Source organism: Panthera leo, chromosome B4 (genome assembly GCF_018350215.1).
Source record: "Panthera leo isolate Ple1 chromosome B4, P.leo_Ple1_pat1.1, whole genome shotgun sequence".
In the NCBI taxonomy this organism is placed as follows: Eukaryota; Metazoa; Chordata; class Mammalia; order Carnivora; family Felidae; genus Panthera; species Panthera leo.
This window is the reverse complement of record NC_056685.1, coordinates 130,919,060-130,942,200: the sequence shown is the minus strand read 5'-3', so window position 1 is coordinate 130,942,200 and position 23,141 is coordinate 130,919,060. Positions and strand designations below refer to the sequence as shown.

Genomic DNA, 23,141 nt, shown 5'->3' with positions numbered 1-23,141 from the left:
TAAACCCATCACTGGCCAGGGAATGGGACGTCTTCCCCACAACCCACATGGTTGCTCCCCTGTGGGTCTTGCCCTGGACACACCAGGGATGTTCACAGGGCATTTGCTCATGCCGTTCCCTCACTTGGAATGCCCTTCCTGCTTTTTCCATCTGGAAAAGACATAGTTCAAAGCCACCTTCAAAAGCCCTCTCCGATCCGCAGGCTGGGTCGGGGTCCCCTCTGGGTGCCCACCACCTCCGGGACCCAACCTGTCTTTGTGCCCTCGGTGGGGGCAGGGTCAGTCCTTGATCACCTCCCCCGGTGCCCGGCCCGGATTGATGGGGAAGGCCGTGGGGGGTGAGGCCAGCTCACCTGCCCTCCCACCTTAGCTACAGCCCTGCAGATGGGACAGGCGGGCTGGGCTCGAAGTGGCTGGCAACCGGGACCAGGGTTCGGGAGCCGCACAGCTGGCCGGCTGGGATGAGGCCTCCAGCCTGGTGGGCCTGGGGTGGCCGCGTCCACCACCCGCCCCCACCTTGCCCAGGGCTGGACGTGACCTCTGGGCACAGCCTCAATAGAGGACCGAGGCTGAAAGGCAACCATTTGACAGGAAAGCAAACTAAGGCTTAGAGAGGGGATGTGGCTGGCCCCAGGTCAGAGCCTCAGCTCCCCTCCTCTTTCCAAGGCCTAGACCTATAGCGCCCACTGCAGGGCGTCCCAGGCTTTGAGGTGCACATGAATCGCCGGGGGTCCGTGTCACAGGGCGGATTCTGACTCAGTAGGCAGGGGCGGGGCCCGGACTCGGGAGTTTCTAACCGGCTCCCTGGTGACGCGGCTGCGGCGGCTGGTCTGCAAACCCCACGTGGCGCTGCAAAGCCGTGGCCCTGATGGAGGAACTCCACCCTCAGAGCTCCCAGGCCGCCCTTCAGGAAGGAGTGCCAGTGGGGGGTGAGGGGGGTGGGGAGGGTGGTGAAGCCCCGACCTCCATAACCCGCCCTGCCCCAGCCATCCTAGACGCCAGAGCCGCGGGAATATTTTATTAAGTTAAGAAGGCTCATGGAGCAGAAGAGAAACGCCTTCATGGGGCGGCTCCAGTGGTTCCGTGCCCAGCACCCCCTCAGAGGAGGAGGTGAAGCCTTAGGGAGCTGCCGGCTCCCTCTGCCCATCTGTCCCTCTGTCCAGAGTCCCAAGGTGTGGGTCCCCTCGGGGCAGGAAGTAGTTAGTGGGAGGTAGGGTAGGAAGAGGGTGGCTGGCTGGCTCCCTGCCTCTCCCACCAGAGTCAACGCTGCCGTGGCCGCTGCTGCGCCCCTGCTGGAGCCCCCCCCCCTCACCCCCTGGGGCAGGGCCACGGGCCCAGAAGCCTGAGCCCCCGTGGCTGGAGACAGAGGGGGAGCCAGCGTCCAGGAATTGGTTTTTTCAAAGTATAAAGTGTTGGGGGGGGGGGGGGAGGAAAAAAAATCTATATAAAAATCTCTTCACATATAAAATCCTGAAGAAGGTGCAAAAGGTAAGACCCAGTGCGAGGGGCGCGCTCAGATACGCAGAGTGTGTGTGTGTGTGTGTGTGCGCGTGTGTGCACCTGTGTGCGTGTGTGTGGTGGGGACGAGTGCATGTGCGGCCCACAGCGGGCGGGGAGAAAGCTTGGCTTCTGACTTCCATCCGGCAGGAAGGAGGGCGACTGACTGGTCCCCTCAGTCTGGGGGCGTCTGCTGCGGGGCTCGGCCACCAGGACCTGGAAGACAAGAGTCGGGGAGCGGCAGGCTTAGGCCAGGCAAGGGCGGCGCTGGGCCTGGCCCACAGGGTGGCCTTTCCTGCGCGTCTCGGGAAGTCCACAAGGACTGGTCAGAAAGAAGCAGCTTCAAGGGTGCCTGGGTGGCCCAGTCGGTTGACCGTCCGACTTCGGCTCGGGTCACGATCTCGCGGTTCGCGGGTTCGAGCCCCGCGTCGGGCTCCGTGCTGACGACTCGGAGCCTGGAGCCCGCTTCAGATTCTGTGTCTCCCTCTGTCTGCCCTTCTGCTGCTTGCACTCTGTCTCGCTCTCAAAAATAAATACACACTAAAAAAAAACTTTTTTAATTAAAAAAAAAAAAAAAGAAAGAAAGGGAAAGCAGCAGCTCCAGGTAGAGCCGGCATTAGGAAAGCCACCGTAAAAATGCTCCGAAGCCTCGTAAGTCAGAGATGGCCGTAAGACTAAGTCGGGGGCCAGGCTCCATCCGTGATGTCGGAGGTGTGGAGCTCGGTGGAAGGAGCGCTGTGGCCGGTGAGGGATGCGCGCGCGCCACGCTGCCAGGCCTGAAGGTGGGGCCAGCGCCCGGCACCTGCCACCGCGGCCGACGCAGCTGAGCCAGCAGCGGGGAGGAGGGCCGCGGGCTGATGAGGCTGCGGGTGTGGCTGTCCCCATTCTAGAAAGGGGAACAGAGGCCACGAGAAGGAAGCGCCCTGGGCCCGCTGGCACGGTCAGTCGGGGGTGGATGAGCCTTGGGCTCGCACCTCCAGGCCCAGTGCCCGACTTGGCCCCGCCCCCGCTCGGCCGTGCCCGCCCCTCGGCACCTACCTTTACTCGGCCAGGCTGTTGCGCATCGACTCCTTCTCCCGCAGCGCAGCCATGGCAAGGCGCAGGTGCTCCTTCAGCTGCTCGATCTCCCGCTCCGAGCGTGTCTTGATGTGGTTCAGCTCTACGTACACATCCTGGTACTTTCCCGAAGCGAAGCGCTCCTTGTCCTGGGAGGGCGTGGAGGGGCCGTGAGGCCACGGAGCCTCCCCGACCTGGCCCCGCCTACCGGGCCCAGGCCCACGGCGCTCTCTGCCGGCACAGAGCAGCCAGGCCCCAGCACAGCCCTACGGCCCTGTCCCTTGGGGCGCCCCCTCGGCAACCCCTAACCCTGAGTACACCCTCCCAGCACGGCCCAGTGAGCCTCCAGGATCATTTTCACCTCTCGAGACGGGAGCCGAGGTTCAGGGAGGCAAAGGCCACTCGGCAGTGAGCGGCCAGGATGTGAACCAGGTCGGCCTGGCCCAAGCCTTGGGCCCTTTCCATGAGTCTGACTCACACATGCTCACAGAGGATGTCAAAGACTTAGGGATGTGGCACCAGGCAGGCCAGGCTCACAACCCTGGACCCAAATCCGGGCCCTTCCCCACTGCCAGCCACGCAGCTTCCTCACTGGGACGCATGCTCCACCCCGCAGGGACTTGGGTCTTTTCTGTTCACAGCTGTCTCCCCAGCGCCTAGCACGGTGCCCGGCACACAGTAGATGCTCAATAAAAATTTGCCGAATAAATAAAAGCAAGTGTGGCCGTGGCCAAGTCACTTATCCTCTCTTAGCCTGTTTCTTTGTCTCCAAATAGGGACAAGGACACCTTGTCCTCGGGAGAGGCCCGAGGAGAGCCGTGACATGAGGAGGCAAGGAGAGTGCCTGGCACAGAGCAGGCGCTCACAGGTGGGTCCAGAGGCTCCCTCCCCAGCGGCCCCCAGTCAGGCCCTACCTTCTGCAGCATCTGTAGCTCATCCCGGAGGCACTGCACCTCCTTCTTCAGGTACTGGAGCTCGTTCTCCTTCACCCGCAGCAGCACCTGGGGTCATGGGCGCCAGGCTGACCCAGGGCCAAAGGCCAGGGCTACCCCGGCCCACGGCACCCTGCAGCCTGGCTCTCTCTGCCTCAGGCCCCTAAGATGCAACCCCCAACCTGCACCAAGACCCACCGCACCCCATGGGCAGGCTCCTCCAGGAAGCCCTCTCTGATTTCTCCTTGCTGGTTCGAAGATTCAAGAAGTTAACAGATATGAAGGACTTACAGAAGCGCCAGACAGAGTAGAGCCATATATAAATTTTCGTACAATAAAATAAAACACGAGGGTGATCCTAGGATCACACACGTTTTCTCACTCCAGCCTCTCCCAGTAAGGGGGGGTGCCAGCCTCATTCTACAGAGGAGATACTGGAGGGGGCAGGACCCGAAGGGGAGGGCTGGACCCTGGCTGTAGGGCTCTCCTCCCTGGGGCCCAGCCCCGCGGAGCGATGCCACTCCCTGCCGCAGGGCACAGCCGGCCTGTCCGGCCGAGAACCAGCCAGGCTGCCCGGCACAGGGGTGGGCGCTCACCTGCAGCTCACAGGAGCTCCGCTCGCTGCTGCGTCCACAGCCGTCGCTGGTGCCCTGCGAGGCAATGAAGCCGCGCAGCCGGTCGATCTCCTCTGACAGGCGGGCGTGCAGCTCCTGGGGGGCAGGGACGGTCAGCGCAGGGACGATGGACCGCCGGCCCCGGAGCCCCCCCACCCCGGGCCAGGCTCACCTGGTTGTGGCGCAGCAGCTCCTGGCCCTCCTGCTGGCAGCGCCGTAGCGTGTGCTCACGCTCCTCGGCCTGCCGCGTCAGGGCCCCGATCTCCAGGCACTTCTGCGAGTACTGCTCGGACAGCACCTGCAGCTCCCGCTTCAGCGCCGCCACGTCCGACCTGTGCGGGGCGGAGGACGGCAAGGACGGCATGGGACTCGGGGCAAGACAGACTCAGAGCAGCTCCAGACTCCGGGTTCCCGCCCTAGTTTTGCCTTCAGTCCACTGTGGGGTGGTGACAGCCTCTCTGGGCCGCAGGTGCCTCCCGTATGAGGGGCTGAGTTAAGCCTCAAAGGCCTCCCAGGTCCTAACATCCCAGAACTGTGCTCCGTGGCCAGGAGGGACACCTACTGGCCGAGGGTGGTACTGCAGCCCAGCTCTAGGGGACACTAACCGGAAGAGGAGGGGGAGGCTGAAGAAGGGGTCTGAAGAGCTATCTCTGTGGACTGGCACGGGGGTCTGGCTGAGGCCCCACCGCTTCTGTTCCCTGTGCCAGGTGGCTGATCGGGAGTCTCAGCTGGGGGCAAAATGATGTGTCCTCTGCCGAGGGGCCTCGGCATAGGTTCCTGCCTCATAAACACCAAGGTGGGCAGCTGGGCCCTTAACTCAGAACGAGGCCCAGCCCACAGACCCCAGGGTCCGGATGCCAGCTTACTGGTGCTGCTTGCGAAGGCCATCTGGACCCTGTTGGAGACTCCGTGTCTTGCTCAGTTCCCGGCTCAGCTCCTCCTGGTAGGCCTTCTTCATGGCTTCGATGGCTGGAGGCAGGGCAGAGGCATGGGGGGATCTTGGGGAGGGGTCAGCAACAGTAAGCTCCACCTCCTCCAAGGCCCCACAGATACCATGCAGGCAGGAGCAAAGAACACTGGACCAGGCTGTATCAGGAGCTGAGGGGCTTTGGGTAAGTTGCTAGACCTCTCTGAGCCCATCTATCAAGGGAGGGTGACAATCCCTGTCTGACGGGACAGTGCTGGGGAGACGCCTCAGCATCTGACCACTGGTACGTCTTGTTGGTCATGTCCGGGTGAGGCCCCACACAGCCCGCCATCCCTGCAGAGCCTGGAGGGTTCTTTAACAAGGCCCAGCTCCCTTGCCCAGCCCGGCGGTCAGGAGTGCAGGGGCCGCAGCTGGTACAAATCTATGCAACTTTACGCAGGGCACTTAACCACTCTTTGCCTCCAGTCCCTTGTTGGAAAACAGGGTTACCAATAGCACCTTCTCTCGTGGGTTATTGGAAGATGCATGTAGAGCATTTAGAGCAATGCTTGGTCCAAAGTAAATGCCCAGTAAATGCTCCCGTTGGCTTATTTTTCGGGCTGTGAGCAACCAAGGACCAAGTGTTTCCACACTCACGCAGGGTTATTGGGAGGATTAAATGAGCCCTCACCCATAATCTTATCCATAATTCTCAAGTCCGAAGGCTCTGAACACTGAGAGCTTTTCATAACTCTTTTGGTGGCAATCCCTGACCCGAACAGACGCAGGGCCACTTGCGGTCATTCTCAGCCCACGTTCAGCATGACTCTGAGAAATTTCACTGTAAAAACCTTAGTGCTAGATTCCAGGGGAGAGTCCAGACTCTGCTGGGAAGGATATCTAACTGAGGTACTAAGTTATCTTCCTAAAATGCAAAACACACTGGCCCCAGGCTGTTTGCGATGAGGGGCCAACGGGGCCGCCGGGGGTGTGAAGCACGTGGCATAGCGCTGACAGGTGGGAAAGTTCTGGATCACGTGACTTCTCTCGTCCTTTCCTATCACTCTGCAAACCGCTCCGAAGTGCTTAGGATGTACCAGACCTACACAGCAGGTGCCCAGTGAACACAGGGAGGGAGGGAGCTGTCCAACGTCTCGGGCATTCCTGTTTCCGGCTTGGGAGGGCAGGGGGTGGGGTTCAGGGCACGGCTTTGCAATCAGGGTGCTCTGAGCTCCATCCCCGGCTCCGCCATCTGGACAAGTCACCAACCTCTCTGTGCCCGTCTATTCATCTGTTAAATGGGGGGCCTCGATCAGGCACTGCAAGGGCCAAGGGTGCTCGCGTTCCCCAGAACGGGGCTTGGCAAAGGCTCACGCCTTTCCTCCCGCTCTGCCCAGGGTCCGGCCCTCTCACCCGGGGAGATGGCACTTCTGTGGCTGAGCAGGCTCTACCCCAGCACGGAGCGCGCACCTGAGCACGGAGTTGGGGCTCCGTGCGTGTGTACGGCTTGGGGGCGAAACTCCCCAGTGGCCGCGGGCCCCTGAGGGAGAGGAGTCACAACCCAGGGGGACAGTAGGGGCGGGGGGGGGGGAAACCTTTTACTGCCTCGGTTTCCCTTTCTCAAGTAGGAGCAGAGGCCCGTTCTAGGGGCTCCAACCCCCCCCGGTGCGTTTTCCCAAGTCTCGCATTGAGACCCCCCCCCCTTATCGAAAGCTGTCCCCGATTCAGCCAGGGGCCGCAGCTGGGAGGCTCGTGGGGCGCAGGGTTCTCACCCGAGGCCGTGGCCGCCGTCTCCTCGGCCAGGAGCCACTCCTTCTCCTGCTGCAGCCGCTGCAGCTCCCGCTCGTGGTGCCGCTGCAACTCTTCCATCACCTGCTGGTGCGAGGACTCCATCTCGGCCAGGCTGCGCTCGCACGCCTCCTGCGGGCGGGAGGCCGGCACGTCCCGGGGCTGCCCCCACTGCCCAGGACACGGGCCCCCTCCCCAGCCCGAGGCGGGGAGCCTCAGGGGCAGGCTTCTCCACCTCGCCTCCCTGGAGCCGGGAGCCACCGGCCGCACCTGCGCCTGCTCCCCCGGTCCACAAACCTCACCCTGTCACTCTCCTGCCTCCAACCCTTCTGAGGCTCCTATCCTGTGGGGCCAAGTCCCTGCTCCCCTGTCCGACCCTCGTGGCCTCAGCCTGGGCCTTTCCCCACCAAGGAACGCCAGTCACGGCATGTTCACATCTCTGAGCTTTAGCTAAGGCTAAGCCCTCTGCCTGGAACGTTCTTCCGCTACTTTCTCTTCCGGGATAACTGACTTTGGCCTGCAGCCCAGCTCAGTGTCCTCCCTGCTCTGCCTCTGGACGGCCTCTCCCCTGCCTCCGAAGGCTCTGCTTCTGCTGGACTAGAAGTTCTCCCAAGACAGGGAAGACCTGACCCAGCTCGGAGTCCCCGGCGTCTGGACCAGGGCCTGACATGGGGCAGTTGCTGAGTAAGTGAACTGAAATTGATGACATCACAACGCAGGGCCTGCAGAGAAGACTGGCAAGTATTTAGAAGACTGCTAATGCCCACCGCTTGGGAGAGTCAGCTGTGACGGGTGTGCCGAGGGCAGTTGATGGCGTCACCACACTTTCAGTAACCCCATCCCTCGACCTAGCAGAAAGTCACGTGTATAAAGACCTGCGGACGAGGGTGAAACAGATGAAAACGGGCCACGGTCCGAGTCCCTAACGGGGGAGCCCTTAAATAAAGGATGGGATCGAGCCTTGCAAAAGAGGAGGCAGGAGGGCAGAGAGGGAGAAGTGACCACGGAAAGTCAATGGCGGGAAGCGAGGGGGACCAGACTCTCCGTTGCAGGCTTTGAAGATGAGGGAAGGAGCCAGGAGCCAAGGAGGACAGGTGGCCACAAGCCGCCGGGAAAGGTGAGGAAATGGGCCCCACCTGGAGCCCAGCGAGATCCGCGTTAGGCTACCGTCCTTCAAAACCCTGAGATGGTAACTTTGGGTTATTTAAGGTTGTGGTAAATTTCTTTCAAGAGCAACAGGAAACTATACGGATGCGCTCAAAGGTAACCAAGGTGACCCCTGGGGTGGGAGCAGGCAGGGGAAGGAGAGCTCAGGTGTTTATTTCTAACCTTTTGATTTGTTTGAATTATTTTCGAAAATGTAAACATATTTCTTATGTATTTGAATTTAAGATCATTCAAAAGGGAAGGGCAAGAGCCCCAAGAAGAAATCGAAGCAGAGGGCCAGATGCGACAGTATACTCCACCACCCCCCCCCCACCCGATACCATAGGGCACGGTGGGTGGGGACCGACCTCCACCTGTCCAGCAGCCACACCAGAGGGCTATAAGGGCCAGGCCTCCTGGGTCCAGGTGTTCTGAGTGGGGGGCAGGGAACATCTGTCCCTCTGCATGTGTCCTCCGTGTCCCTCCAGTGACAACAACAGAATATAGCTTTGGAGTTCCACACACTGGGTCCAGAGCCTCGCTGTACCGGAGTGAACTTGAACGAGCCCCTTCCCCACTCTGAGCCTCAGTGTCCTCATCTATAAAACAGGCCCATAAGGCCAACTCATGAGGGTCCCTAAGATAAACCCACCTACAGAGATGGGAGCAGCACAGGGGGTGGGGACTGATGTTCTTAAAGGGCCAGATCAGGCAGGCGGACCCGGCAGTTAATAGGGGGTCAGAGGCAGGACCGAGATCAGGAGGAGGGGCTCCTAGAAGGCCAAGTGCTATTCTCTCTGACATATCTTCCCGAAGGCCGGCAGCCACCTCTGACAGGGATCAAAGTAGATGAAGAAATGTCTGTAAACCTCCCCCCCACATTAGGCTGGAGGGAGGCAAAGGAGGCACTAAAGCCCCAGTGGGTGAAGCCCCAGAACCACCACCCCCTCCCCCCCCAGCTGCTGTCTATGGAAGCCCCACAAGCTAAAAGATTCCAGGACGAAGATACCAGGCTGGGGAATCTCTCCCCAGCCGTCCGCTCTCCAGGGTCTGCTGAATCCCCAGCCACCTCCTCCCGGGCTGGCGAGGGGACACAGATAGCTCAGCTCCTCTTGTCTGGCACCCTCCACATCTGGGGCCCCTCCTCCACTCCCGTCTTTGGCTTGTTTCCTTATCATTCCCTTCTCACCTCCCCCAATTCCGTCTGCACCATTCCCATCCCAACCTAACAGGATGAAAACACCGACAGCCTTTGTGGTGTCCAATGGCCCCACGGGGACCAGGAAGCCTGGGATGCAGACACAGGTCTGCCTCCCGCTTGAAGGTCTCACCGCCTCTCTGGGCCTCGGTTTCCCCATCGAGAAGCTGAGAAGTCAGAGCAGTGCTTTTCGAACTTGAGGGACAGAAATCTTTTCCCAAAGGAAATCTAATGCAGGTTCTAAGAGTAAAATCGAAGAGGCTGCCCGGATACCGCTGGCTATGAATGGACCCACCCAGAAAGGTAGCCCCTGGGGCGTCGAAGGGCTCCCAAGTACAGTCTGAGGCCCTCTGGGTGGGGGTCTCTGAGGGTGTCCCAGCTGCCTCAGGCTGTGGGGTTAAGCCACACCCAGCCTGAAGACGCCCCACCCACTCTGTCCTCTGACCTCTAGAGAGCCTTTAACAACACTGGTCCCTCCCTCATCGCACCCCTCCCTATGTCAGGTGACCCCAAAGTCACGCCCCCTCCCCTACTCAGGTCCTAACTCCCCTTGGCCCGGGTCTCCCTTCAGTTGAATGCTTCACCCACCACTCAGCTCCAGACGGCTCCCTGGCCTTGCACAGCCGCCCAGCCTCAGGGCCCCTAGGGGCTCTCCTCTATCTGCTTTGGGCCCAGTCACCCAGTCCTAACCTCTCCTCTCCACACACCCTCCTACAGCCCTCTCTCCTTAGGTCACCGTCCTAGCTCCTGACGCTGGCCCTGTGCCCTCCCAAGCCCCCCTCCACCCCAACACCACTTTCCCCACGTCATTGTCAGACCCCAAATCTCCTCAGGTCTGCGGAATGAGCTCCCAACTCCTTGGCTTGCTGGAGGTCTCCACTGTAGACACCCACCGGCCCTCCACCTCTGGCCCCAGCCCGTGCCCCCACCCCAAACCAGTGCTCTGCTCAATGCCCGCCCCCCGGAAGCCTGCCTGAGAGCCCCGCACATCGACCTCCAACCCTGGAGCTTCTAGAAGGCCCCGCCCACACAGAGCCTAGGATCCCAGCACTCTTTTCTACTTTAGGTAATGGCGGGCTGACGGCCGACAGCTGATGGTCATATATTTTGCAATTCTGTGACACGATTAAGCGCAGCCATTTTATGGTTTACAATTAACTACGTTAAAAACAAAGGTGATACTCATTCATCACTTCCTAATTATCTCACTGCATTTTATTATGGTTTATGCTCTTGAGGTTTTTTTCTTTGTTTTTAAAGATTTTATTTTTAAGTAATCTCTACACCCAACATGGGGCTCGAACCCAAGACCCCGAGGTCAAGAGTCCCGCGCTCCACCGACTGAGCCAGCCAGGTGTTCCTGTGCTCTTGAGTTTATTTACATCTTCTGTGTCTTGTACGGTGGAAACGCTCTATAATTCTGTGCACGTGTATCTTCCCGATTCGGTGTTCAGGGACATCAGCCACAGTGGGAGTATTTACACCACGGAAATTGGTGAGCATTGCACGTCAGGGCTTGATTTAGTGTTTTGCTGGCTTAAGCGAGGGATGAGAAAACGCTAACAATGCAGATTCAACTTCCCAGCGTGCCACATCTACGACCATCACATTGTCACTAGAACACGGACCTGAGAAAATAACTCTAAATGGAATATTCTCAAAAGGAAACTATTCTCCAGTTCGGCCAAGAAGCTGCAAGTGACGTTGATCAACTAGAGTTTTGACAGATGTCTTTTTGTTTTACTCGTGAACACAAACCAAACTGTCAACCGACACGCACGGCAGAACGACACTCGCTTGTCAGTTAGCTGTGCATACAAGCGTTCGGAAAAACCAATGAAAGTCACAGTCAATTCCGAGAAAAGGCAATGTGCTATATATGTGGAATTCACAATAAGAGTTATATATTTTGTACTTGTACGCTGTGTCCTACACATCCTTTCGGTCAGTAAAATTTATGGGAAACGTACGTTAGTGTGTATGTGTTTACATACACATGGGTTTTTCTGTCAAGCGGTTACCAGACCACTGTCCCAGGCAGACGGAGTGTCCCCTGGGGGCCACTGGAGGGTCCCACATCCCGCGGGCCTTGGCCTGGTAAACACGGGCAGGATTCCTCTGTGCTTAGGGAGTGACCCCGGGGGCCTGCCCGTTGGGGATCCCATTCCCCACTGGCCCTCCTTCCCCAGGGTGGTGTGGGAGAAGGGGTCCACGTGCAGAATGTCACATGGGGGCTCACACACAGGCTCTGCAGTCAGCCGGAACCGAACTCAAATCCCACCTCTGACATCTGCAGCTCAGTTGACCTCGGGCAAGTCCCATAACCTCTCATAGCTCAGTGGCTTGTCTGCAAAACGGGCACAGTGATCACGTCTACCCGCTGGGTACATGACATACGAGGACGCATATGAAATGCCTCGCACGGGTTCCGCTACGCTCCCAGAACGTTAGCTGTTCTCTGAAGCCACGGCAACCAGAAACCTGCCCCGAGCCCCCACGAAACAGCCCCCCGGCCTCACCTGCGAGATGTAGCCCGGGGGGATATGGCTGTCCTCCTGGGGCCCGGGTGCACTCTGAGGGGCCTCTCCTTGAAGGCGCCACGCCTCCAGCTGGGCGCGGAGAGACTGGACCTACAGGGGGAGGAGGCGAGGTCAGCGGGAACCTGGAAGCCGGCAAGGGTCTGGTGGCAGGCAGTGAGGAGCTTTGGGTCTGGGAAAGGGAGGTGGCCTGCGGCCGAAATGCAGGCCAAGGGGACATTCCAGCACTTTCCTGGATGGCCAGGTCAGTGACCCAGGAGAACTTTGTCCCAGAGAAGACTAAACGGGGTTGGGAGCAGGACACTGTGATCACAGATATTTATCCCTGCAGGCGGCAGGGAAACGTCTGAGCCTCAGTTTCCCGCCAGGACAATCAGGACAAGGTCCACCCTCTGGGACCACGCGACTGCTGTGAGGGTTACATGAGCCAACGTAGGTAAAGGAGGCCTAGGACGAGGTATTCAGAAGATGCCTAATAAGTGCTCTCTCCCTCCTCTCCCCTTCTCTTTGGTTGTGGAGGACAAAACTAAGGAGGGGAAAAAAAAAAAAAAAAAAAAAAAAAAACACCCCAAAACGAGAAAACACCGAGGTCCAGGAAGCAAGAGTCCGGTTCACGGGAGTCTGGGGCACCACACGGTGAATCAGGGGTGAGCTTCCCGTCACTTTAGGAATGCAAGATAAACGCCACCGCGCGACGGCAGGGACAGGCGGGGCGCCGGTGGGGCGAGGGGGCTCCCCGAGGCCGGCCGGGATGCCTACCTCCTTCTCCAGCGCCTCGTGGCTGTCACGCGGGGGCCCGCGGCGCTCCCCGCGGCTTTGGTTGAGCAGGGCGGTGAGAGGCACCCGCTTGTTCTCCCGCAGGGGCAGCTTCTCCAGCTCCTGCCACTTCTTCTCAATCTCCTCACTGAGGCGGCTCTGCTGGTCCTCGGTCAGGGGGGCCCCCAGGCCCCGGCGCGGCGCCTCGCCGGCCGGCGTCTCCACAGGCCTGCCGTCCGTGGCCTCAAACCACTTGCGACGCTCCTCGGAGCGCTGCGCCAGGTCCCGCTCCAGCTCCTCCTGCTTGGCCGGGCGGTCGGGAGCGCGGGCCGGGGTGCGGGCCCGCTGCGGGGAGCCCTGAGTCAGCGGGGAGAGCTCCACGTAGTCCAGGGACTGCCGCTGCCCGTCCGCCTTCCGCGGGCCGCCCCGACCGATGACCTCAGAGCCCACCCGCTGCTCCCCCGCCTTCAGGGAGCCCTTCTGGGTGCTGTGCGGCGTGTTCTCCTTATTGCAGTCCGAGAGCCTAGGGTGCCAGCAGAGCCCCGTCAGGAGGGACGTGTGACGCTCAGCCCCCAAGCCTGCGCTTCTGGAGCGCCACCCGTGTGCCAGGGCCCGGGGACAGACCCCGGTGGGGGAAGCAACCCAACCTAGAGATTCATCATTAAAGGACCCTGGGAACCATCCCAGCTCCAACGCTTAGCAGCAGAGGGACCAGGAGAGCTGGCTTCCCTCCTTGACCCTCGGTGACCGCATCTGTAACATGGGACAACGGTGCCCCTCACAGGATGGGCGTGAGCACTAGGCGAGTGAATGTGCCTAAAGCGACCGCGAGCCCTTTGCCAAGGCTGATCAAAGTGTTATTACGAAGGTGCGGTTTGAGGCAGGGTCCTGGGTTCAAGAGGCTCACAGAAAGGGGAAGATGCCCACGGTCACGGTTGAGGGGGTGAACAGTGACCTCTGGGTGCACAGAGCATGAACGGCGGCAGTCGGCCCCTTCTTCCGTTACTTGCCCAGGCAAAAACTACGCCTCCCGGCGTCCCGTGCAGCTGTGGGGCCACGTGACTACATTCTGCCCAGTGCTGTGAGAGGCGGCACCCTTTCCAGGACCAAACGTGCCCTGGCCTGGCCCCTGGCTGGGACTCCGTGAGGACAGAGCCAAAGGCGGGAGTCGTGGGCCACGGAGCTGCCCCACCAGGCCTGGAGGGCACACCTCTGGATTGTTCTGGAGAGAGAAAGAAATCTCGCCCTTATTTACGCCACTGTGTTCGGGGCTTCTTTGTTACAGCAGCTGAGACTACAGACTAAGTAACGGTCGGGCTGCGTAGACCTGCAGAGTCTACAGAGGGCTCCTGGGCACATCCCTCACGTGAAGGAGGGGCCGCACTCAGCGTGGCAGATACGGAATGTGAAACTCAGACAAGTAAGTCACTGGCCGGACGCCGAATAGCCGAGGTATGGCCAGGTCGGGGGGCTCGTGCCGGGGGCCTCCCGATACAATACCCTGCTCCTGCTGTCCCACAGCTGCAATTCCCCGCCCCCCGCACAGGCGGCTAGGGTTCACACTGTGTGCGGGTTCTGCCACCAGCTTACTCAGCCCTCCTACCCTCTAGTCACCTCCAGAGAGTGAGAGCTCCCCATCCAGACACCCTCTGCCTAACTGGCTTAGACGCAGCTCCCACGGTGCATAGACAATCAGCCACCTAGTGGTGGGGGGCGGGGGTGGGGGGGGGGTGAGGGGGGTGTCTTTGACTCACTGGCATCTTCTCCAAAGAGTCAAAGCCCCTTCCCACCTTTGAGGCTGTCGCAGAATATAAAGGCATGGCAGTCAAACCTCAAAGTATCTTCAGGGGGGTGCCAAGAACGCTCACTGCCCTCCCTCCATTTTGTTGATGGAGAAACTGAGGCCCGGGAGGCACAGCCGCGGGGCCCTCTGGCGTGTGCCAGAACCCCACTCAGGGAAGCGGGAGGAAGCGCCTCCCTCAAGGTCCCGCTCCAGCTCGGCACATACTTGGTGACATCCGGGGCGGAGGTCGGCCGCACGGTCTTCCTCAGAGCCTCGATCCAGTTTCGCCGGATACCCGAGGTCATGGCCGACAAGGTGTAGACAGCATCCTTGGTCTGCAAGTCCACCCCACGGGCAGGTTGCCACACGGCCAGCCCCACCGCTCCCTCGCCACCGTGCACCCCCAGGGAGGGCATCTGAGGTCCTGCGCCTGGGGATGAGCTCCCCTCCGCCAGCTGGCTCCAAGGTCTCCCCAACATTCAGCCCCAGTGACAGCCGGGGTCTCCCCCGACACGCAAAGTGCCGGCGGCAGAGCTTCTGACTGGCTCTGAGGACAGGGGCTCTAGGTGAACGAGGGAAGCCCATCACCCCCGATCAGCCCCCCCCCCCCCGCCCCCGCACAGAGTCTCACGTGGATCTGGAAGCCATAGTTGCGCTGCACCGCGTACTCGGTGACATCCGTGCAGGAGCGCAGGTCGATCTCGCCATCCAGCTCGTCTGCCTGCCGCGGGAAGGCCACGACGGTCCACGATTTCCACTTTCCCCACCTAGGCCCCCCAAGCCCCTCCCGGGGACACCCCCCTCCCCAGCACCTGATGGCGGCAGGGAGCCTCCCCACTTTGTCTCACCTCCTCTGCGGTGGAGTCCCTGTAGTACTTAAGGCTTGAATCTGTCAGCACAAACCAATGCTTCTTCCACTGTGAAGGAGACGTGGCGGTGAGCGAGGGGACGGGGCGGCAGGGAGGGTGGGACGAAAGGGTGTGTGCGTGCACCACTCTACAGCTGTCCTGGGTCTGGCCAGGTCGACCGCGGGGGCCCCGGCCCCCCCTCAGCCGACCTGTTCGGGGGCCAGTGGGGGAGGGGGACAGAGAAGAGTCAGAAAATCCAGATTTTGCAGCCTGGCCCTTCCAGGGACAGCGTCTGTGAAAGGGGTTGGCTTTTCCTCACTGACCACACCTTCCCTGTCCTCCTGGGAGCCCTTCTCTGACTTGCTGACAGCAACATAGCCCTCTGGACCCTCTCCGTCAAGATCACCAAGGCTCCTACAAGTGGACGACCCCCCCCCCCCCCCGCCCCAGGGCAGACCAGGAAGGGGCTGTGACCTGTGTAAGGCCATTCACCTAGCAAGTCAGGGAACAGAGCTTTGCGAGTCGTTTTCCCCATGGCCCTCTGGACCCCCTCAGTAACCAAGGACAAGTCTCCCAGAGTAAGACTGGAAGGTGGCCTGGGGGGGGTGGGGGGAGGTAGGTGTCTGAGTACTGGTCCTATTCTGTTTCTTGATCGGGTTGCTGGTTACACGCGTGTTTGGCTTGTGAGTGCGTTATCTGCACATTTATGATTTGGGCCCCTTTCTGCAGTGCCGCTCTCTGCTCCGGCGGGCGCTGGGCTGGCAGGACGCACAGCGAAGGGTAGGGGCGCCACCACAGCCTGATGTTCAATGTGCCAAGCTCAGCCCGCCTCTGGGCTTCTGGCCATTCACTGGAATGCCAGTCAAGGTCCGCCCACCACCAGGGTCAGCACATATCACCCAGTCCTCAGCCCTCCGGGGGCTCCCCCACATCACCAAACTCCATCCACGTTGTTATTTCAAATATTTAGGCTTCTTTCCTCAAGAAATGGCAAGTTTTCAGGGGTGTGCTGGGATGACACTTTCAACTTCTTTCTACACGGCCTCCCCGAAGAAATAGGGGTTGAGCCTCCAAGAGACCTAGATTACAACGATTTTATCCCTAGCTGTGTGTCTTTGGTCAAGTATCTCGGCCTCTCTGAGCTCCATTCTTGGCACTTGTGAAGGAGGGCTAATAAGAAGGTCGGAAGTGTCTATCCCTCCCTAGTCTATGACAGTTGAGGAGCTAGATGGAGTTCTATGGCCTTAGGCAGCCCAAGTTCTAGGCCTGGGTCTACCGAAGCGGTGACTAGGCCCAGAGGAGAAGTAAGCTTTGTGGGCCTGTCCCCTGTCCGTGCACCAAGGGGCTGGGCTGGCTGAACTCCCGGGGCCCTTCCAGCTCGGACATTCCAAAACCCTGTGAAAGAAGATGAGCAGTGGCCAGCTCTGGGTGGGGCCTGTAATCTCTGCCCTCCAGAGACCCTGGGTGGGGAGGCTGGGAAGGGTCACTGGCAGGGTGCCAGGCCTTGTGTGAGCCTGGAGCGTAGCCACCAGAGGACTGGCGAGCAGGCAGCAGGAACGGAAGGCTGTGGGCTGGAGGGAATAAAACATGTGGGGAGGAAACACAATGAGATTCCCTTTGGCTCCGGGCCCTCCCCGGCATGCGGGCTGCGTGCCGACCCGAGCCACGGGCGCATGCAGGACAGGGGTGGGGAGACGTCCCCTCCCAGGCTGAGCGGGCAGGGAGCCAGCTCCAGCTCCCAGACTCCATCAGCCTGGCAGCTGAAAGGGCAGAGCCAGCGACAGGCCGCTGTCCCTCCTGGTTCTAAGGACGGACACGTTAGAGACAGGGAAGGGTCATTAGCTGAGCTATGGCAGAGACCCTACACGGCCCGACCTCTCTGACCCTGCTGTCTACCCTGGAAAGAATCCTCGTTACCCATATGCCCATTTCATAGACGTGGACTTAACATCTTCACAGACTTCACGTACGTCCTTCACAGAGGACGTAACCAGGGGAGCCCCAGGTGGGTGAGACTTCCGAGCCTGCGCTCTGAGACCCACTTCTATGGGGAGGGAGAGGCTCCCGCATGGCTGAGTCTTGGGGGAATCTGTAATGTCTCAGGCCAGAGGACCTCTGTGAAACCCTCAGACCCAGTCGGGGTCATCAAGAGGGGAGAGGGCCCAGGGGCTCTCAGTGAGAGGAGGGGATAGGGCGTAGGGCGTGAGGGGCTAGGAGGCCTCTACCCCTGCCACCCTGTATGCCTGCAGACTGTCCCAGGGGGCCAAGATGACAGCAGCCTCTGCTTCCCACCCCCTCAGCCCAAGGCCCACCCTGACTGCACGAGAAATGCCCACCCTCAGGGTGCCCACTCTGAGCCCACCTGCACCCCTCCGCTCAGAGGCCAGGCTCTCTAGAGGCCGAGACAAGCTGCGGAAGCAGCTCAGACTCCCGGGCTGCCCCCAAAGACCCCCTGGGGCACTGAAGCTGCACAGGCCAACCCCTCCCCTCTGACTGCAGCCCTCCTACCTCCCCAGGCTCGTCCAAGATCGACATCCATCCCTTCTTGAAGTTGAGCAGATCGGGCTATGGAGAGATAAGGAGGCACATAAGTTAGGCCCGGTGGAGAACCAACTGGGGCTGGGGAAGAAGGAGTGTTGTACCCATCCTGCCCCGAGCGAGTCCTGCGAGACTGAGGTCCTGGAAAGCCAGGAGAGGGGGCTGAGGGCCCAGGTAACCCCCAAATCCGGGCAGGCTCCCTAACCACTGAGATAGCCTTGGCCCCTGTCCCCGACAACCTCTGAGAGCCAAGACGGCAGGCAGGGTGACTGGCACATCTACCACAGGTGGCCAGGCTCCCCTCCTGCCAGCCTACTTCCTCACGAAAGAGCAGGAGAGAGACCCCAGAGGGCTCCGAGAACAGCCTGAACCAGCAGGGCTGAGCAAACTGTCCAGTCGCTCTCACCGACAAGGCCAGGAGGCCCACCAGGAAAATGCCTTAAAGCCCCCGCTCATCCCCAACCCACTGACCCTCCTGTGGTCCTACCAGCCCTGCCCTGCCCTTCCCTTGTCCACTGGAGACTCTGAAAGATGGAGCCAGGCCCAGGGTGGGGTCAGAGATCTCCGGAAGGGCCAGGAAGATAGCACTTCGGTGGAGCCAAGCCCTACCTGCCTGGTGCTGCCCAGGGGGGCGCGGCCCCGGGGTCGGGGGGCTCCCAGCCGCTGCATGTTCCAGAGGCCTGTGAGCTAGGTACCCCCTCCCACCCCCACCTAGATGAAACAGATGCTCATCCGGGTGGTTTCTCTGGCCACGCCCATCTGGTGGGCGCCAGCCACCTGACCCTCCCTGCCCACCGGCAGACTTCTCTCTCGTGTCTAAGGCCTGGTCCCTCAGCAGAGTGTCAGCTTCTGCCCGCTGGCAGGGGGGAGAGCAGGGCGGGCCAAGCTGCGGGCAGGGAGGAGGTGGCCACCTGTCGCTATGGCCCTGAGCCCACCTATCAGTACCGCCATCACGGCCTCACCAGGCCAAGGTGTCTGGTTGCCTGGGAAGGAGCTTGCAGCTCGGCTCCGTGGGGTGGGCAGCAGAGATAGCAGCTGGAAACCGGAGCCACCTGACCTGGCCACCTCCCCTGACCCACCTTCCTCCCCATTCTCCTCTTCCTCAGGTGGAGGAAGTGGCCTAAGAGGGGCTTGGCCCCGGGGCCTGGACATCCACAGCCAGCCACAGCCCAGGCTGTGCAGCCAGGGCCCCTGGATCTCAGCAGGCCAGCAGCCCCACCCCTGCAGGGCAGCCCCTCCCTGCATACCTGTCTGAGGGAGGGGACCCAGGCTCGGCTCAGAGCTGGGAAACCCTGGGGCTGTGTTTGCCCTGTCTCTCTCCATTCTTCCTCACCCTGTTCCCCACGAGTGCCAGAGGCTGCCCGGGGTGGTCCCAAGAGAAGACTGAAGATTGGCAGCTACACTCGGGGCCACCGAGTCACCTGGGTAACCTCCCTTCAGACCGGGACCTCCAGTGACCCCCAAGGTCTGGCCCACGGTGACTAGGCCTCGGCAAAAACCTGCTGAATAAATATCACTCCCCCACCCCCCCTTTACCTTCCTGATCGAAATTCCTGTGCTTTGGGGCAGTCTCCACCCTCACCCCCTGGCTCTGAGAAGTCAGGCTATCTGGGATGGCCCACAGAGCTGGCCTTGCTGTCCAGGGGAAAGCCCCTGGGAAGGACGAGCAGACCACCGGGCCATTCAGACTGGGCCAGGGCTGAGGGATCAGCCATAGGCTTCCAGAGCTGAGCAAGGGCTCCCCAGCTAGAATGACAGGCTGGGACCCCAAGGGGTGCCTGGGAAGCAGGGGGGGGGAGGAGGGGTCCCTGTGACCTTCCCCTCCCTGAGCCCTGGCTGCCTAATGTAGCAAATGATGCTGGGGGTAGGGGTGCGGGGGGTGGGGGTCCTGCCGTCCCCAAAGCTTTGTGAGAGGGCTGAATGAGCTATGTGTGGAGGAGCTCGGTGACCCTCTGGAAGCTGGTACAAACACACTACGAGCATGTCAGGTACGAGATGGGCACAGTGACCTTGGAGGGAGGAGGATGCCAGTGTGAGATTTTAAACCTGCTGGCGGGAGCGGGGTGGGGGGGACAGGTCCTGCAGTCACCTGGGAACCTCTGTCCAGGGTCAAGAGGTCTGCTAGTCTAAATCTCTCATGCCACACCTCCACTCAGGCCCAGCCACCCTCCCTCCACCCAAGGCAGCTCACTTTCCCTTTGTCCCTTCGGGAGTACCGGCCAGCTCTCATGGCCTGCCCTCTCCTTCCTTTGGCCATGGCCACGGCCGCGGCCACAGCTCAGCATTGCCTCCCACCCGCCTGGACCACTGACACGGCCTCCTCTAAGCACAGAGCCTCTCAAAAAGGCCTAGGGCCCCGAGTCGGCTCCGAACCTCCAGGGATGGCTCCAGGTGGTTTCAAACCAAGGTCCAGCTGCCTGATGGCACAGAGGCCGCAGCTCACCCTCCCAGCCCGGCCTCTCCTTCGTGTAGGGAACCCTGTTTTTACATCACCACGTATGCTCTCCGATCCCTGGCACAGCGGGACTCCAGGCCCCTCCGCACCAGCCCAAGTCCTCCGCTTAAGTACCAGGCTTCCTCCTCCTCCATTGACCAGGCAAACCCCTACCCACGCCTTAAGGCCCAACTTAATTGCCACCTCTGAGGCCCCTTTCCCTGCACACAACACACACCAACGGCAGCTGCCCTCCCACAGCCTCTGTTGCATTGGTGATTATCGTGAAGCCAGTTCCTTATCCCTCACAGGCTAGAGTAGAAGCAACTCCATTAGGGACATGTGCTGTTCACCCTCCAGGACCAAGGGGCTAAGGGAATGTTTGTGAAAAAAATTAAAAAAAAAAAAAAAAAAAAAAAAAAAAAAAAAAAACACATCAGGCACTGTTTTAGGCCAGGAAATCAGCTGCGATTGGGAGATGTGGCCCCTGCCCTGGTGGAACTCGGGAGACAGGCAATAAACAAGTGACAGGTATATAATCTGATGCCAGGCGGTGGCTTAGGGAATGAGGCTCCAAGGGCAGGGCTACACAGGGCTAAGGCAAAAAGAGGGGGAAGAGATCTTGACTCCAGGCCTTTAGGCATTTACCCATTCGTGGCCACTTTACCATTTGCTTCCTGCAGCTCTCTGAGCTCAGGGCTAGAGGTCAGGAGAGAGGGAAAGGGTGTGAAGAGGCCCAGGAGGGACACCAGGCTGGGGCAGGCTCAGGCATGAAGGCAGCCATGATGAACCCAGAAAGCACCGTCAGTGGTGATCATGAGCCGCCTCTCTGCTCCAAAACCTTTCTTGGCTCCCCAGTGTCCCTGACCAAAGCCTAAACCGCTTCTCCTGGCCTTGGAGGCTTTCCTTCCCAGGTCCCCTTTCTATGTTGTCACCACTCCCCAAACACGACCACCAGCCTTTGTCTACACTGTTCCCTCCCTCCGTCCATTTCCACCTGATAAAGTCCTACAATCGCAGCTGGGCATCTTCCTTTGGAAAGCCCCTTCGTACCACAGGGATATGCTGTCCCTCCTTCAAGTGCCCCCACACGTTCAACATGGGCTTTCTCAAGAGAGGCGGCTGTGTACATTTCTTATCTAGCCCCAGCGAGAAAACTGGGGCAGACCTAGATACAAATTCTGGCTCAGCCCAGGCCGAGCTATGTCACTTGGGGCATGTTACTTCCCCTCTCTACACCTCAGTGCTCTCATCTGTTAGATGGGGAGTTACAATCATCCTTAAAGGATCAACTCGGGTAGCATGAAAGCACCCAATTCAGGATCTGGCAGGCACCCAGTAGGCAATGCAACCACCCTCCCCGGGCCAAGGGCTTGGGGCCTGGGGGTGGGCGGCCAGGACACTGACTCAGCTCCTCCCCCCACATCCCTCTGGCTCTCTGACCAAAGGGAGGCTGCTGACGACAGGAAGAGCCAGCAGGGAGGTGGCAGGATGTGCGGAGGCCGAGGAAGTCCAAGCAGCGGCCAGGTCATCATACTCTTAGGGGCAGGGGCCCTGAGGGCCCACCCCCAGCAGCCCAGCCCACTTCTTAGGGTCTCCACTAGCTTGGGGAAAGGGGATGTGCGCATGCGCAAACGCACCGTGCTCCACTCCATCACCCCACCCTCCAAGGCTGTCAGAGCCTCCCTAAGGCTCTAGCCAGAAACCAAAAGCAGCCCCGCCCCTCCCCTTCCAGAACAGCACGGTCAAGGGGCCAGACTGACCTGAAAAGAGGCTACTCGTTCCTTTACGTTCAGGGTAAACTCGGGCAACTCACCACCGCCCCCCCCCCCCAACAAGCCTCGGTTTATCTAACTGTAAAATGGGAATAAAGGCCCACTCGGTTGCGAGGCTCAGTATGATCATTAAGGCATAGGTATTGATGTAACCGGAGGAGTGCCTATCCCCAAGAGAAAGACAAATCTCTGCCATCGTGTCCCCCACCCCACTCGTGGGCTTGCTCCGAGCCAAGGCCCCAGTGCTGCTGCGAAGTGGCAAGCCGAGAACACTGCGTCGTGCCACTTCGGAAATCCCAGGACGGGCTCCCGGACGGGGTGGGACGGGGCGGCCCCTTCTCACCCACTCAACCTCGGGCGCCCATGCGGGTAGGCAGTCCTCCCAGGCCTGGATCAGCGCGACCCATTCGAGCCGGGGAGCGCCCCTCTCCAGCCCTGGGCGAGACCCCAGAGCCAGGCCAGGCCCTTCTCCGCTCCTCCCACTGCCCGGAGCCCTGGGAGTCCCTACGGGCCTGGCAGCTTGGGAGAATCAGGTCAGGTCTTCACCAAGGGGGCTGGAGGGGAGGTGGAAAAGGGCCATCAGAAACTGTCCGTGACTGGTCCCACAAAAGTAGGCGGAGAGGGGACTGCCCAGGATAGGGAGTTCCCGTTTCCTCGGGGTCGCCGGGGCTCCTAGTCCGGAAAGGTGAGGAGGAGGCTGGGGGAAGTCGAGGCAGAACAGCCAGCTGGGGCCGCTGGGGTCGCCCTGTCTTCCGGCCGAGACCTCCTCTCGCCTTCGGGAAGTGAAGGGGGTGCCCAGGAGGGAAGCGGCTCGGCTGGGGCTCGGGCAGTCACTCTCCTCCCGGCCTGGGGCGCAGAAGGGCTGGCCCGGGGGGCCAGGGCGGGGGGGGGGGGGGGGGCACTCACCGTCATGGCGGCGCCCCGGGGCGGCGGGAGCAGGAGGCAGGGAAGTGGAGAGCGCTCTCGGGCCGGGCCCAGCGGCGCGGGAATCCCGCCGCCGCCGCCGCCCCTCTCGGCTGCCCGCCGCCGCTCCTCCGGCCCTTCCCTTCCCCGGCGCTGCCCCGGCCCCTTCCATCCGCCCATAAAACTTTTTTTTTTTTTTTTTTCAAACTTCCTGGGAGGACCCGGGAGGGCCAATGGGCGGCGAGGCAGCCGGGACAAACAGCCGCGGGGGCCGCGGGCGGACCAATGGGAGCGCGGGACGGGACGGGGGCGGGGCCTGCCGCGACGGGACGGGCGCGCGAGGGCGGTCGCGGCCGGCGGATGGGGGCGGAGGGAGTCAAGGGCCGGGCTCCCGCCCCGGGCGCGCTGGGAGGAAGGAAGGACCCTGCG

The 23,141-nt window shown here is 60.8% G+C and overlaps 1 protein-coding gene across 1 annotated transcript; it reads right to left on the bottom strand.

The window, feature by feature from the left end:
• Positions 1–22,907, bottom strand: LOC122225112 (TRIO and F-actin-binding protein-like). Its single transcript, XM_042947763.1, has 14 exons — positions 22,716–22,907; positions 17,571–17,627; positions 15,063–15,131; positions 14,846–14,935; positions 14,440–14,549; positions 12,435–12,954; positions 11,658–11,768; positions 6,779–6,926; positions 4,966–5,068; positions 4,272–4,431; positions 4,082–4,195; positions 3,468–3,554; positions 2,536–2,702; positions 1–1,713 (listed from the first exon to the last, which is right to left on the bottom strand). Exons 1-13 carry the CDS (start codon positions 22,890–22,892, stop codon positions 2,538–2,540), a joined length of 1,911 nt encoding a protein of 636 aa, XP_042803697.1. The 5' UTR covers positions 22,893–22,907; the 3' UTR covers positions 1–1,713; positions 2,536–2,537.
• Positions 22,908–23,141: the final 234 nt, after the last annotated feature.